The 13,643-nt window shown below is 40.7% G+C and overlaps 1 protein-coding gene across 1 annotated transcript in view; it reads left to right on the top strand.

Annotated features, from left to right (window-relative positions):
• The first annotated feature begins 2,507 nt into the window (after window positions 1-2,507).
• The window catches only part of DDX1 (DEAD-box helicase 1), a 31,058-nt gene continuing 19,922 nt past the window's right edge, over window positions 2,508-13,643 (top strand). Inside the window, exons 1-11 of the mRNA XM_052647699.1 lie at window positions 2,508-2,592; window positions 5,602-5,653; window positions 5,970-6,033; window positions 6,996-7,025; window positions 7,813-7,909; window positions 9,773-9,820; window positions 11,428-11,511; window positions 11,875-11,958; window positions 12,336-12,412; window positions 12,966-13,038; window positions 13,545-13,621. Coding sequence (XP_052503659.1) covers window positions 2,577-2,592; window positions 5,602-5,653; window positions 5,970-6,033; window positions 6,996-7,025; window positions 7,813-7,909; window positions 9,773-9,820; window positions 11,428-11,511; window positions 11,875-11,958; window positions 12,336-12,412; window positions 12,966-13,038; window positions 13,545-13,621 — 702 coding nt within the window. The 5' untranslated portion in view covers window positions 2,508-2,576. The remainder of the gene's footprint in view (window positions 2,593-5,601; window positions 5,654-5,969; window positions 6,034-6,995; window positions 7,026-7,812; window positions 7,910-9,772; window positions 9,821-11,427; window positions 11,512-11,874; window positions 11,959-12,335; window positions 12,413-12,965; window positions 13,039-13,544; window positions 13,622-13,643) is intronic.

Below are 13,643 nucleotides of genomic sequence, written 5' to 3'. Positions count from 1 at the left end.
AAAAGAAGAGAGGCGAAAAGCAAAGGAGAAAAGGAAAGATATAAGCATCTGAATGCAGAGTTCCAAAGAATAGCAAGAAGAGATAAGAAAGCCTTCTTCAGCGATCAATGCAAAGAAATAGAGGAAAAGAACAGAATGGGAAAGACTAGAGATCTCTTCAAGAAAATTAGAGATCCCAAGGGAACATTTCATGCAAAGATGGGCTCGATAAAGGACAGAAATGGTATGGACCTAACAGAAGCAGAAGATATAAAGAAGAGGTGGCAAAAATACACAGAAGAACTGTACAAAAAAGATCTTCACGACCCAGATAATCATGATGATGTGATCACTAATCTCAAGCCAGACATCTTGGAACGTGAAGTCAAGTGGGCCTTAGAAAGAATCACTACGAACAAAGCTAGTGGAAGTGATGGAATTCCAGTTGAGCTGTTTCAAATCCTGAAAGATGGTGCTGTGAAAGTGCTGCACTCAACATGCCAGCAAATTTGGAAAACTGAGCAGTGGCCACAGGGCTAGAAAAGGTCAGTTTTCATTCCAATTCCAAAGAAAGGCAATGCCAAAGAATAATCAAACTACCTCACAATTGCACTCATCTCACATGCTAGTAATGCTCAAAATTCTCCAAACCAGGCTTCAGCAATACGTGAACCGTGAACTCCCTGATGTTCAAGCTGGTTTTAGAAAAGGCAGAGGAACCAGAGATCAAATTGCCAACATCTGCTGGATCATGGAAAAAGCAAGAGAGTTCCAGAAAAACATCTATTTTTGCTTTCTTGACTATGCCAAAGCCTTTGACTGTGTGGATCATAATAAACTGTGAAAAATTCTGAAAGAGATGGGAATACCAGACCACCTAATCTGCCTCTTGAGAAATCTGTATGCAGGTCAGGAACCAACAGTTAGAACTGGACATGGAACAACAGACTGGTTCCAAATAGGAAAAGGAGTACGTCAAGGCTGTATATTGTCACCCTGCTTATTTAACTTCTATGCAGAGTACATCATGAGAAACGCTGGGCTGGAAGAAACACAAGCTGGAATCAAGATTGCCAGGAGAAAAATCAATCACCTCAGATATGCAGATGACACCACCCTTATGGCAGAAAGTGAAGAGGAGCTAAAAAGCCTCTTGATGAAAGTGAAAGAGGAGAGTGAAAAAGTTAAAGCTCAACATTCAGAAAACAAAGATCATGGCATCCAGTCCCATCACTTCATGGGAAATAGATGGGGAAACAGTAGAAACAGTGTCAGACTTTATTTTTGGGGGCTCCAAAATCACTGCAGATGATGACTGCAGCCATGAAATTAAAAGACGCTTACTCTTGGGAAGAAAAGTTATGACCAACCTAGATAGTATATTCAAAAGCAGAGACATTGCCGACTAAGGTCCGTCTAGTCAAGGCTATGGTTTTTCCTGTGGTCATGTATGGATGTGAGAGTTGGACTGTGAAGAAGGCTGAGTGCCGAAGAATTGATGCTTTTGAGCTGTGCTGTTGGAAAAGACTCTTGAGAGTCCCTTGGACTGCAAGGAGATCCAACCAGTCCATTCTGAAGGAGATCAACCCTGGGATTTCTTTGGAAGGAATGAAACTAAAGCTGAAGCTCCAGTACTTTGACCACCTCATGTGAAGACTTGACTCATTGGAAAAGACTCTGATGCTGGGAGGGATTGGGGGCAGGAGGAGAAGGGGTGACCCAGGATGAGATGGCTGGATGGCATCACGGACTCGATGGACGTGAGTCTGAGTGAAGTCCGGGAGATGGTGATGGACAGGGAGGCCGGCGGTCCTGCGTTTCATGGGGTCGCAAAGAGTCGGACACGACTGAGCGACTGAACTGAACTGAACTGAGTGTCTTCATCTAAAGATGTTAATACTCCCTGGCAGAGCGGATGGGAGGATTAAATGTTCGTTTACTTTTCCTATCTTTCTGCAAAAAGAAGAGTCAAAACTGCATGGACATCAAATAGATTTGAAAATTTCAATACTACATCAAACACTGAGGATGGGAGGCTGGGAGGCTGAGATCAGCCAAAAATACTTAATAAATGGCTATTAGGTGCCAGGCTCTTCTCTCCCTAGTATTTTTTTTTTTTGGAGATTGAGTTCAGTACATTCTCTCCAGGTCATTCACACACCAGAAAGCCCTGCTTATTATCTGTGAGAAGTTGCGGGGTCTGAGGGAGGTAACAGAGATAACACAGTTTTGTTGTTGGATCATCCTGGACCTTGTGTGAGCCTCATTACGAAAGGCCTGCTTCCTTATACGTGAGAAAGTGGTCCTGATGACACACAGCATATTTGACGTAAAAGGTAACTCTGAGTTCGTCTAATGAAGACGGGTCCTGGCTCCTCAGGAAAAGCCAAGGCGCAGCTGAACTGGGCCTGTGCTGTGAGGACCAGGAGCGGGTCTTTCTGTGCCCGGAACCGTTCTGTCGAGGCTGTGTGCCTGCCCGGAATTGGAAAGCAGCAGACCCGGGCGGGGGCCGGAGGGCGGAAGCGCCCGCCGCCAGCGCGCAGCGTGTCCGGGCGGAGGGAGGGAGCGCGAGCCGAGCGGCGGAGGACCGGGCGAAGATGGCGGCCTTCTCCGGTGCGTCCGCGGAGCAGGGGGTCCGGAGCGGGCGGCCTGATCGGCGCCTCGACTTGGGCCGAGGGGCGGAGAGGGGCCGCGCGGTTCAGGAGGGAGCTCTCTAGGCAGATCTCTTCTTTGCCCGCTCCCGGGGCGGGTTCGGGGGAACCAGTGGCAGCGCGGGAGGCCCGATCGGTGCGCCTCGCTGTTGCAGGGAGACAGCCTTTTGCTGTCTGGATGCTGGCCGTCTGACCGGGCCTCCCCGGTGCTTGCTTCCGTCTGTCTCTCCTTCCAGCCGCCCTGCACCCGGCTGTCCCGCCCGCTGCGGCGGCGATGCTGCAGCTGCGCTCGGAGCCCCGGGCCTCCTGCGCTTTGACGTGGCGGGTGGTGCAGGGAACCGTCTTCTGCTCGCGCCCGGGGAGAGGCGGGCCGGGCCGGGAGGCAGCGGGGCGCGCAGAGAAGGCTTACTTGGAAGTGACTACCCTGCATCTAGAGCTTTCCCCAGCCCGTTCCAAAAAGAAAAGTCCTAGGCGCAAACCTGATCCTTCTTCGTTGTTAAGCGCTGTTACATCAACCGTAACGTTACATATATCTAAGCTATAGGGAAAGCCTTTTCAGCCAAGTAAACATGAGCTCAGCGCACACTTTTCAAAATCGTTTTCTGGCGATACTCTCTTTCGTTCCGAAAAGGAATTTGAGATGGCTTACGTACCTGGACAGTTGTTTTTTTTTCCTTTTTCTTTATCATTCTTCCTTTATACGTCCACAAGTTGCAGTCAGCCTTACATACTGAAAGTTGTACATTTACCTAGCAATAAATGTATGCAATTAGGCCAACCATCTTTAATGTTTGTTAATCTATTAAGATGACTTCAGATATAACCTAGTATTGTTACTTTCTTCATTTTTCTACTATTAGAACATTAGGAATTCCATATTTTTAGTTGTGAGGAGGATTTCTGATGTTTTTAGTTGGGTTTCATGGGAGACAGGAGGAAATCTGCACAGACTGGGAGCTGTTTTTCTTTGACCAGCTCTCCTAAAACAAGATTTCAGAGCTTAGGTGTGCGGAGCAGCTAGCTCCAGGTTGTCATTTTGTAGGGTCTCTTCTTTGGGAGTCATGCACAGATTTCAGCAATATTAGGGTAAAGGGCTGGAAGAGTCTGTGATGTGAAATAAAGACAATAGTGGAATTAAAGAGCATGAATATTGCTATTTTTCTTTTGAGTATTAAAAATGTTCTGTTTAAAGTAAACATGGTTTCAAAGCAAATGTGCAAAGAGTATGACCAGTGTGGAACAAGAACTTGCCTGGAATTTGCTGAAAGCCATCTTTAGTTGCTGCTCGCAATGTAATAGTTCCACAAGCAACTTAATATGGATGCAGCCTATTGAAGACCTTCACTCTTTTTTCAAGCAGTTTGCATTTTAGGAGAGAGAATACACCTAGACTCTCATGGGGTCACTTTTTAAAAAGGTCAGCTTGGCTGTACTTTTGACCTGGATTAGTTTTTCAATCTGTGGATTTCGTCAAAGAGATTGAGGGGTAGGAGAGCCTGCCTTTTTGGAAGAGATTTTTCTGCTTTCTTATGTCATCAATGTTTATATTAACTAGGTCACTATATAAAATGCTGGGGCTTTCCAGCTGGCATTAGTGGTAAAGAATCTGCCCACTAGTGCAGGTTCCATCCCTGGGTCAGGAATATCCCTGGAGAAGGAAATGGCAACCCACTCCAGTATTCTTGCCTGGAAAATTCCATGGCAAGGGAGCCTGGCTGGCTGCAGTCCATTGGGCCACAAAGAGTCAGGCGCTACTGAGCACACATAAAATGTTAGTATTGTATCTACTGTTGACTGCTAATATGAGTCTTCTCACCTGACGTGGTAGAGGGGGGCGTGTGGGAGCTACTTTCGCAGTGGATTATAGATTTATTTTATGATAAAATAAATTTTTTATAATTTTTTTATTAACAATTATAAGAAATACAAAATATCCAAATAGTTTATCTTTGGGGTTGGATGTATTTGAGTATTGTTCGTTTTTTAATAGAAATATATACTGTTGTATAGATAACAGTAATAAAAGCTACAGTTTTAAAATGCAGACTTGAAAGATCACTTCTTATTTGGAAAGAAATACAACTGACTATTCCATACAACTCTACAGTTCATTTGAGAAGTGATGCAATTTCAAAATCCAGTGAGATATAACCTGGCCTATTTATTTAGGATTCGCTTTGGTGTAAATTACTTGAAACATGTGAACAGGTAAGAACAGAGAAGTTCTTCAGCTGACATTTCCAGTTAACCCAAGTTCTCACCACCAGCCCCTCCCTTTCAGTTCATCATAGTTTTGATTATGGCTACCTGTGAATGTGGGCTCCCTCTTCTTACCTGTTCATTGATCTCAGATCGCTGAGGGTATTCACGTGGTCCTCACAGAGGCAATACACATGATAACCACATTATCTCTAGATGAAACACCAAGGTACTGGTCTGGAACCCTCTCTCCAATTCCGGCAGATTTCTCACTAGTGGTAGAAAGGAAACTGTCACTGTTTGCTGCTGGGTATCATGACTAAGTGGCAGCTGTGTTCCAGGTGCATTACATATGAGGCTCTGTAATCATCCCATATCCCTACAATGTAGGCAGTATTTTAGCTCCATTTTCTGTGGGGAAATAGGTGTGTAGCTTGCTTAAGGTCACATTGGTAGTGAGAGCTTGAATTTGACTTTCAAGGTCTTTCTCCAAAATTTATACTCAGTAGACACTTTGTAACTGAATGTTGCCTCAAACCTGTTTCACCACTGAACAGTAATTTTTTTTTAAATTTTTAATTTTTACTTTATTTTACTTTACAATACTGTATTGGTTTTGCCATACATTGACATGAATCCACCATGGGGGTACATGCGTTCCTAAACATGAACCCCCCTCCCACCTCCCTCCCTACAACATCCCTCTGGGTCAAGAGCAATATAATTTTGTTTAGTACTATGTGTAATCTTTAAAATTAATTATTATTTCCAGAGATGGGTGTTATGCCTGAGATTGCACAAGCCGTGGAAGAGATGGATTGGCTGTAAGTACCTCTGTCTTTAAAAACTTGTATGTTCCTGTGACAGCAGAATTTTATAATTTAAATAATGGTTAGTGATTTTATCAAAGATTGTTGGGCCCAGTTGGGTAAGTGAAATTCAGTTTTTTTCTTGTGATTCTTTAAATTGTAGAATTTCCTTTTTAAACGTTGGTATATTTTTAGCTGAAAAAAGATTGTTAGCGTGTACCAAATAAAATTCTCATCTAGGTTTATTGTTTAACATGACTTAATGAGCTTAGGTGATTTTTTTTTTCTTTTTTTATTCACTAACTAAAATTCTTCAAAATGATTCTTCTAGTCTCCCAACTGATATCCAGGCTGAATCGATCCCCCTGATCCTAGGAGGAGGTGATGTCCTTATGGTATGTTTAAACATGGTGGGGTAGTCGGAAGCCAGGGAAACACAATTCTGGGGCTGTTTGTAACCGCACACTTAAAGAGGCCCCATAGGCTTTAAAATGATATTATCACCAAATTAATTTTGTTTATTCACCAACATTGAAGATCCATATGCTCCATTCAAAATAAGTAGGTAGGAGTTGTGGGGAACACAGAGGTGGATACGATGCAGCCCTTGTCCTTCAGAAGCTTAAACCCAGTAACTCAGTAAGACAGGTACACAGATAAATGTCATACAAGGGAGGATTTGCCTTAGAAACGCAGTGCGTGACAAGATTCAAGTGGGGGTGCAGTTACTCTTCTGCTTAAGGAATTGTAAAGGACTCGGCTTGGAGGAAGTAGATTTTGGACAAGGGACAATAAGGAGAAGTGCCCTCCAGGTAGAGAGCACATCGGCAAAAACAGGGAATAGGAGAATGCAGGATATGATGCCAGAGTAGTTCACTCAGTGGTAGCATGACATAGGTGTGTCTGCGGTGCGGGGGTGGGGAGGTGTAACTTGAGATAAGATGGGAGTATATGGTGGGTCAGATTATCTGAGCCCTTAAGGATCATGGTAAAGAATTTGGGTGTCTGTTGGCAGTGGGGATCATTGGACATGTTTAACTAGAGATGCTTTGCATGGTTAGAAGTGTGTTTTCTTTTATGAAGACTGATTTGGTAGCAGCTTGTAGTATAGCTCTGAGAGGTGAGATGCGTTAGGGTGTTAGCATAGTCAGGATTTAGATTTGACTGTTAGCAATGGGAAAAGCGAACTGATTGCAGAGAGAATGGAAAAGAAACGGCAAGATTGGCAGTAGTCAAAAGAATGAGGAAATCGGAATAATCTGGCTAGCTTGTGTATCGTTAGAGATTTCTACATGCTATCACGTTAATTTGATTTCTTTAGCTGGCAATTTAAGCTTTATTTATTTTTTTCATTTAGGCTGCAGAAACAGGAAGTGGAAAAACTGGGGTAAGTAAACTTCTAAGTTGACTTTGTATGAGTTGATTTTTAAAGCAACTTTTGTTGTTCAGTCACCTAAGTCATGTCCGACTCTTTGTGACCCTGTGGTCTGTAACACACCAGGCTTCCCTATCCATCACCATCTCCTGAAGTCTGCTCAAACTCCTGTCCGTTGAGTCGGTGATGCCATCCATCCATCTCATCCTCTGTCGTCCTTCTCCTGCCTTCCATCTTTCCCAGCATCAGGGTCTTTAAACAGTGGTTTTTGCTTTGAAATATTTAATCACATAATCTCCTTCCAAAATGTAAGAAATTCGTTGCTTGCCACTGCGAGTGATATTTTTGTTGCCATGCCAGCTAATTCTGAAAAAGATTTACAAGAATATGGCTTTAAGAATATAGTTTTAAACTGGTCTTGGGAAAAGTTACAGTATCTTTAATATTTATACTCACTTCTGAATTTTAATGTAGTGGCTCCAGAAATAAAGAGGTTGCAATTAGAGGTTGATCTATTGGTCTAGACTCGAGAGTAATATTTATCCTTTTCAGTTTAGTTCATTCTGTAGGTGCCTATTGCTTATTATTTTGGGCTGTTGGCTGGCTCCTATTTCTTTCATTCAGTCAACTCTTGTTATCTTACTGATATTTTGGCTTTGGGCAAATTAGAGCAGCAATCAGGAATATGTGTATTATTTAATTATTTAAGGTGCATGCATAATTTTCACAATTTATATTGACTATTAAACTGTTGCTGATATCTCATTACTAATATAGAGCACTCTTGTTTCTTCGCTAGGCTTTCAGTATTCCGGTTATTCAGATAGTGTATGAAACTCTGAAAGACCAACAAGAAGGCAAAAAAGGAAAAGCGACAATTAAAACTGGTGCTTCAGGTGATTTTTTGCATATTATTAATTTCCTGTTGTATAAATTAGTAATTCCCATGCTGGATATTTAAAGACATGAGGTTTGAGTGTGCACTTTTATTGTTGATATACGGGGTATGGTATTGTCACTTGGTGTTGTGGAAACCATCAATGCTAAAAGTCAGAGCGTAAACATTGAAAGACTATCCCTTCTAAAATACTAACATTAGTATTAATTCCTTTGAGAAAATACTGGCATTTTGGAAATTGTAGTTATTTTAATGTTTTTCTTAACTTGATAGCTTTTATGCATAATATTGAAGATAAAGGGCTTCCTTGTGGCTCAGCTGGTAAAGAATTTGCCTGCAGTGCAGGAGACCTGGGTTCGATCCCTGGTTTGGGAAGATCCCCTGGAGAAGGGAAAGGCTACCCTGGGAGAATTCCATGGACTGGATTGTCCATGGGGTCACAAAGAGACACGACTGAGCGACTTTCACTTTCATCGAAGATAAATTGGCATTGAGGAAGGACTTTACAAATAATTGGTAGAGGGAAAACCCCCAGTGGTAGAAAATACTGCCTCCTACAGGGAAAGAGGCATGCGTTGTTCTTTAAGATAGAAGGAAGGAGCCCAAGAAGTTAGAGTGTAAAGTGTACATTTTAAACTCGGTGTCTTATTTTCAGTCCTGTCTCCATGAAGATTGGTTCTGTTGGGGCCATCAACAATCTTACATCAATTTCCTCATCTTCAACTTTTGTCGCTTTTATTAAATGGTTTCTGAATTCCATTCTATCTTGAGTAATCTGTGATTTTATTAAGTCACTTTTGTTTCATGAAACAAAACTCGGTTGTGACACAATTGCAAGCTTAAGTGGCATGAGCTGGCATATCGACTGTTTTCTTCTCAGGAGTTTGAAAGTAACAGTGTCACAGAGTTTGTAGAATGAACTTACTTGTAAATGAATTGTGAGATAATGGATGTGAACACTAGACTATTAGTCTATTTAGAAATAGTCTCAGAGCTTGTAATGGCTATCAGCCATCATTTATGAGAGATGATGATGAAAGGGAACACTCCACAGAAGATAACCTGAATGGTTGTGGTTCTGAAAACCATGTCCTATTACATACAGATAAAGAAGCTAGGTACTGAAACACAGAGAAACAAAAAAGAGAGATGGTGTAATTGTTAAATCATTGAAGGGATCTGGAGAGAGAATATTGTTCTCAAACGTACTGTTTAACTTAATTCCTAGTAGCTCACTTGAGCCCACAGTGAATGGAGACCCTCAGAGAACATTCAGAATGTTTAAGCAGATGGTAGATACCATTTGACCAGAAATAGTCCAGAAAAGATATCTATTTTGGACCGAAATTGGGCTTGAAAACACATCAGGTTCTCTTTAGCTATTGCGATTCTTTGGTTATTCAGACTCTTAAGATACTTTAGAAAAGGAAAATGCTGGTTCCACAGACATAAGGAGGAAAATACTTTGTGACTTTTGAATTATTTAAGATAAAGGACTGGCTTTTCTTTTAGTTATGATAAAGTGATAAGTAGACTCTGATACATTGGTAGGTTGTTTTCACTATGACTGAAGTCGCCAGAACTTCATTTTATCAGTGCCATCCTATAAAAAGGCACTGAAACAAGAGAGCAGAAAAGGTTTGAGCCCTTGGTGGGTCAGTGACTATTATTTTGACATGTTTCAATTTTGCCTTTAATCAAAGCAGCAACACTTTCAATTGTACATTCCAAATAGTAAAACTGTATTGAACCTAGAGGAGTTAAGGTATGATATAAAATATAAAATATTTGCTTTATTTTCTGTAGAGTGCTTTAAATTATGTTTATTTAGGGTTAACTTTTCTTCTTTTAATTTGCTTAGTGCTGAACAAATGGCAAATGAACCCATATGACAGAGGATCTGCTTTCGGTAAGTGGAGAGATTTTAGCAACATATTTATAATTCAAAAACTTGTTTTTAATGCAATGCTGAGGAAAGATAAAGAATGCTTATAAACTGATAAGGGGTTCTTGTGTTGATGGCTGATAAAAGGTTACTTATTTTAGTAAGAAAGAGGTAAACAGCCAATAAGGAAAATGGGCAACGTATGTGAATAGGCAGTTCACAGAGGAGCAGATCCAAATGGCAATGAACATGCAAAGGTCAACTTTACAGGTAGTAGGGAAGTGGAAAGTTAAAAGTTACAGTGACTGTTTTATACCAGCTGATTAGCAAGGATCCAGAAGAGTGATACAAATGTACAAATTGGCTGCCTCTCTAAGAAGCAGTTCTGCATCATCTATTAGTATTTAAAGAATGTATATTCCTGGAAGATCAAGCTCATTGGGAAAAAATTTCCCGTATGCAGGGATATACATTCAGAGCTGTTGGATGCAACATTATTTGTAATGATAAAAACTACCAGCAAAGTAAATGCTTCTGCCAGAATAGTAAACAAAGGTTAGGGTGTATCCATGGACTGCTGTGTGGCCATTAGGAAGAACAAGTCAGAACAGTAGAGTTGACTTGGAGGAATTTTCCCCAGGTGTCAGTGAGGAAGAAAATCAGGATACAGAGAAAGGTAGAGGGGGCCTGAGGAATCATGACAAAAATAAGCAACCCCAATGCTGCTCTGCACCATGTGGTATCTAGTTTAACTATGTATGTAGGCATAAAGAACTTTAAACACAAAAATTTTTAAGATTTACTATTGTCAGAGAACTTTTGAAAAATTCAGAGGTTTATATGATGTACTCATGAGAATTTATACTTTGAATAGATAATGTAGTTTCTGATAAGTGAAGGAAAATGTGTGATGAGATGCTTTTTCAAAAAATTTCTTCTATAGTCAGGTGCCAGGTATAATTTGCAAGCCCAAACTAGGACAAAAGTTGCCGTTTCTAGTACAGATAAAGGCCAAATGCTTTACTTAAAGCCGAAAAGCACCAATTAGCGCTATGACTGACTGTGATATATAATATAGAACATCATGTCTGAGAGTCCTGTATTAGCAAATAACAGTGACAGGGTTATTTATTCAGACTTTCCTTGCTTTCTGTTTGTGATTGCTGGATCCACAGATTAGGGAGCAAGCCAGGGACAGCTTCTCTTTTCCTTTTAGTATAGTACTATATTCAGCATAAAATCAGAGCAACAGGTATCGTTCTTAGTATCCATTTCTTTAAGGGACTCTAGAGAATAGTTGTCTAAATAAGTGTTGGTGGTGCAGCTGGCTTTAGTGCAAGTCGGTTTAGGTACTGTGTTGATTCCTTTTTGTTGTGGTAAAATGCTGTCCAGGTCAACAGGTCACAGTAAAGAAACTAGTCCCTGACCTTTGGCATGGTCCTCCAGGGGCTGAATGGGCGTACTCACACAGAAGATACTGCTGTCCTTCAGGAATCAGCAGCTCTTAGTCCCTAGAACATTGCAACAAGCGAAAATTTATCTTATTAGTGAGACTGAACGATACTTATTTCAGAGTGCATGATTTACATCATCTCTACTGACATGGTTTTCTGTGTTTTTCTCAAATCCAGCAATTGGGTCAGATGGTCTTTGTTGTCAGAGCAGAGAAGTAAAGGAATGGCATGGATGCAGAGCCACCAAAGGCTTAACGAAAGGTATTAAACAACATTTGTGCTCCTACAAACTTTTGGGGAGATGTATTAGTACATGAACTTTCTTTAAAGTAGCTTTAAAGTGAGGATCGGAGAAGATTTTTAATGTTGCAAAAAGATGTACAAGTCTTCATTTGGAACATATATAAAATATAATTCAGAAACAGTGGAAAAGGGTTATTGTTCAGCTGCTCAGTAGCATCTGAGTCTCTGTGACCCCATGGACTGCAGTACTCCAGTCTCCCCTGCCCTTCACTCTCTCCCGGAGTTTGCTCGGATTCATGTCTAAATGGAAAAGTGGCTGCATGGTAAATGAATCATATGTGTACGATTTATGTAAATCTCAAAAGTATTTTGCCCCTGTAGGGAAGCACTACTATGAGGTATCCTGTCATGACCAAGGGTTGTGCAGAGTTGGGTGGTCTACCATGCAAGCATGCCTAGACCTCGGTAAGTGTTTCTAAATAAACTGAGTTTATTGATTTCCATTGGTGAATTTTTAACGTTTTATTTTAGTGGGGAGTGGAATAATAAACTTAACCATACAGAGTTTATATTTAGAGACATAGAAATAATATTATTTACCTATTCCCTACCTCATTCCAAGAAAGATTTGATGTCCCCAAAAAATAGATATTGTAACATCATAAAATCAGGAGGAATAACGTTGAGGGTAAGAGTAAAGTCAGTAAAGTTAGTCTGCATTAATACATACCACACAGTACTTGTAGATGCTTCAAATTATCTTCAGCTTTTAAGCTGCTTGTATGGTGCTTTTCACTTTATACTTTTTCTTCCCACGTTTATAAAATACTTTCAAAATCTAGGTACTGACAAGTTTGGATTTGGCTTTGGTGGAACAGGGAAGAAATCCCACAACAAGCAGTTTGATAATTATGGAGAGGTAAGTTGTCTTTGATGACTCAATTGTAGCTTAGTATGTTTTCTTGCATACTTGATCACTTGTGACATGACTGAGGGTATAGAAACGATTGTCAAGTTCAAGTGAATTTTCTGAACATTTTCCACAGAAAGTTCAGTTTTGGACTGCGGTGAAGAAATGATACAAAATGAAAAAAAAACTACTTGTCATTTGTACCATTCATTAGCCCCTCCATAGTTTCTTTGTATTCACCCCATTTTGATTTGGGCTTTGACTTTAATGCTTGAGGTATTCATGTCTTCTTCTGAATTATATCTAAATACACTTGTTCTGGTAACCTGTGTCTGTAGTAACGTGGATGAGCCTTAATATCATGTGGATTCTAAGAAGCGTGTCCGATGCTTCTGTTATTATATGTGATGTGCTAGAGTAGGCACTTTTAACATCTGCATTAGAATTTTAAGTAATTATTATGCAGTAGTAGCACTTACTTTGGATGCAACTATATTTGAACTTTTAACCTTATTTTCAATTTTGCTTTTTATTAATAGTACTTGACTTTCTGGTTTTCTAGGAATTCACTATGCATGATACCATTGGATGTTACCTAGATATAGATAAAGGCCATGTCAAATTCTCCAAAAACGGTAAGCTTTCTATGGGTTGTTTTGTTGGAGAATATATATGATATTCAGTATTCGTGATTTTTAAAATCCCCTCACTGTCTTCAGTCCTCTTTCCCTTCCTCCTTACCTTTCTTTTAGACAAATGCTGACTGAACATTTGCCATGTGTCAGGCAGGCTGGTAGGTTCTGGAGATGCAGCAGAAAAGGGAGGAGACACATTTATGTACAGTTCTGTGGGCTTTACCTACTGGTGGGGGAGGCAGACAAATCTGTGATATGTTAGGAGGGAGCAGTGGGCACTGAAAGGGTGTGTAAGTCTGGGTGAGGGAATGGAAGGTGATGGTCTGGGGTTGGTCAGAGGAGGCTTCTCTGAGAAGGTGGTATTAGGCAGCACAGTTAATGCCAGAACCAGGAGGGGCAACGTCAGTACAAATAGGCTGGTAGATTTGACGGTGTGAGCATGTGGCGGTCCTTTTCTGGTTGTTTCGATTCATTTTCTGTATCTCTCTCTCTTTTTTTTTTTTAAGGCAAAGATCTTGGTCTGGCATTTGAAATACCACCACATATGAAGAACCAAGCCCTGTTTCCTGCCTGTGTTTTGAAGGTAATTAGAGATATGTTGCTGT

Source organism: Budorcas taxicolor, chromosome 11, assembly GCF_023091745.1.
Source record: "Budorcas taxicolor isolate Tak-1 chromosome 11, Takin1.1, whole genome shotgun sequence".
Taxonomy (NCBI): domain Eukaryota; kingdom Metazoa; phylum Chordata; class Mammalia; order Artiodactyla; family Bovidae; genus Budorcas; species Budorcas taxicolor.
Note: the sequence above shows the minus strand (reverse complement) of the source record. Positions and strands in the feature narration are given on the sequence as shown.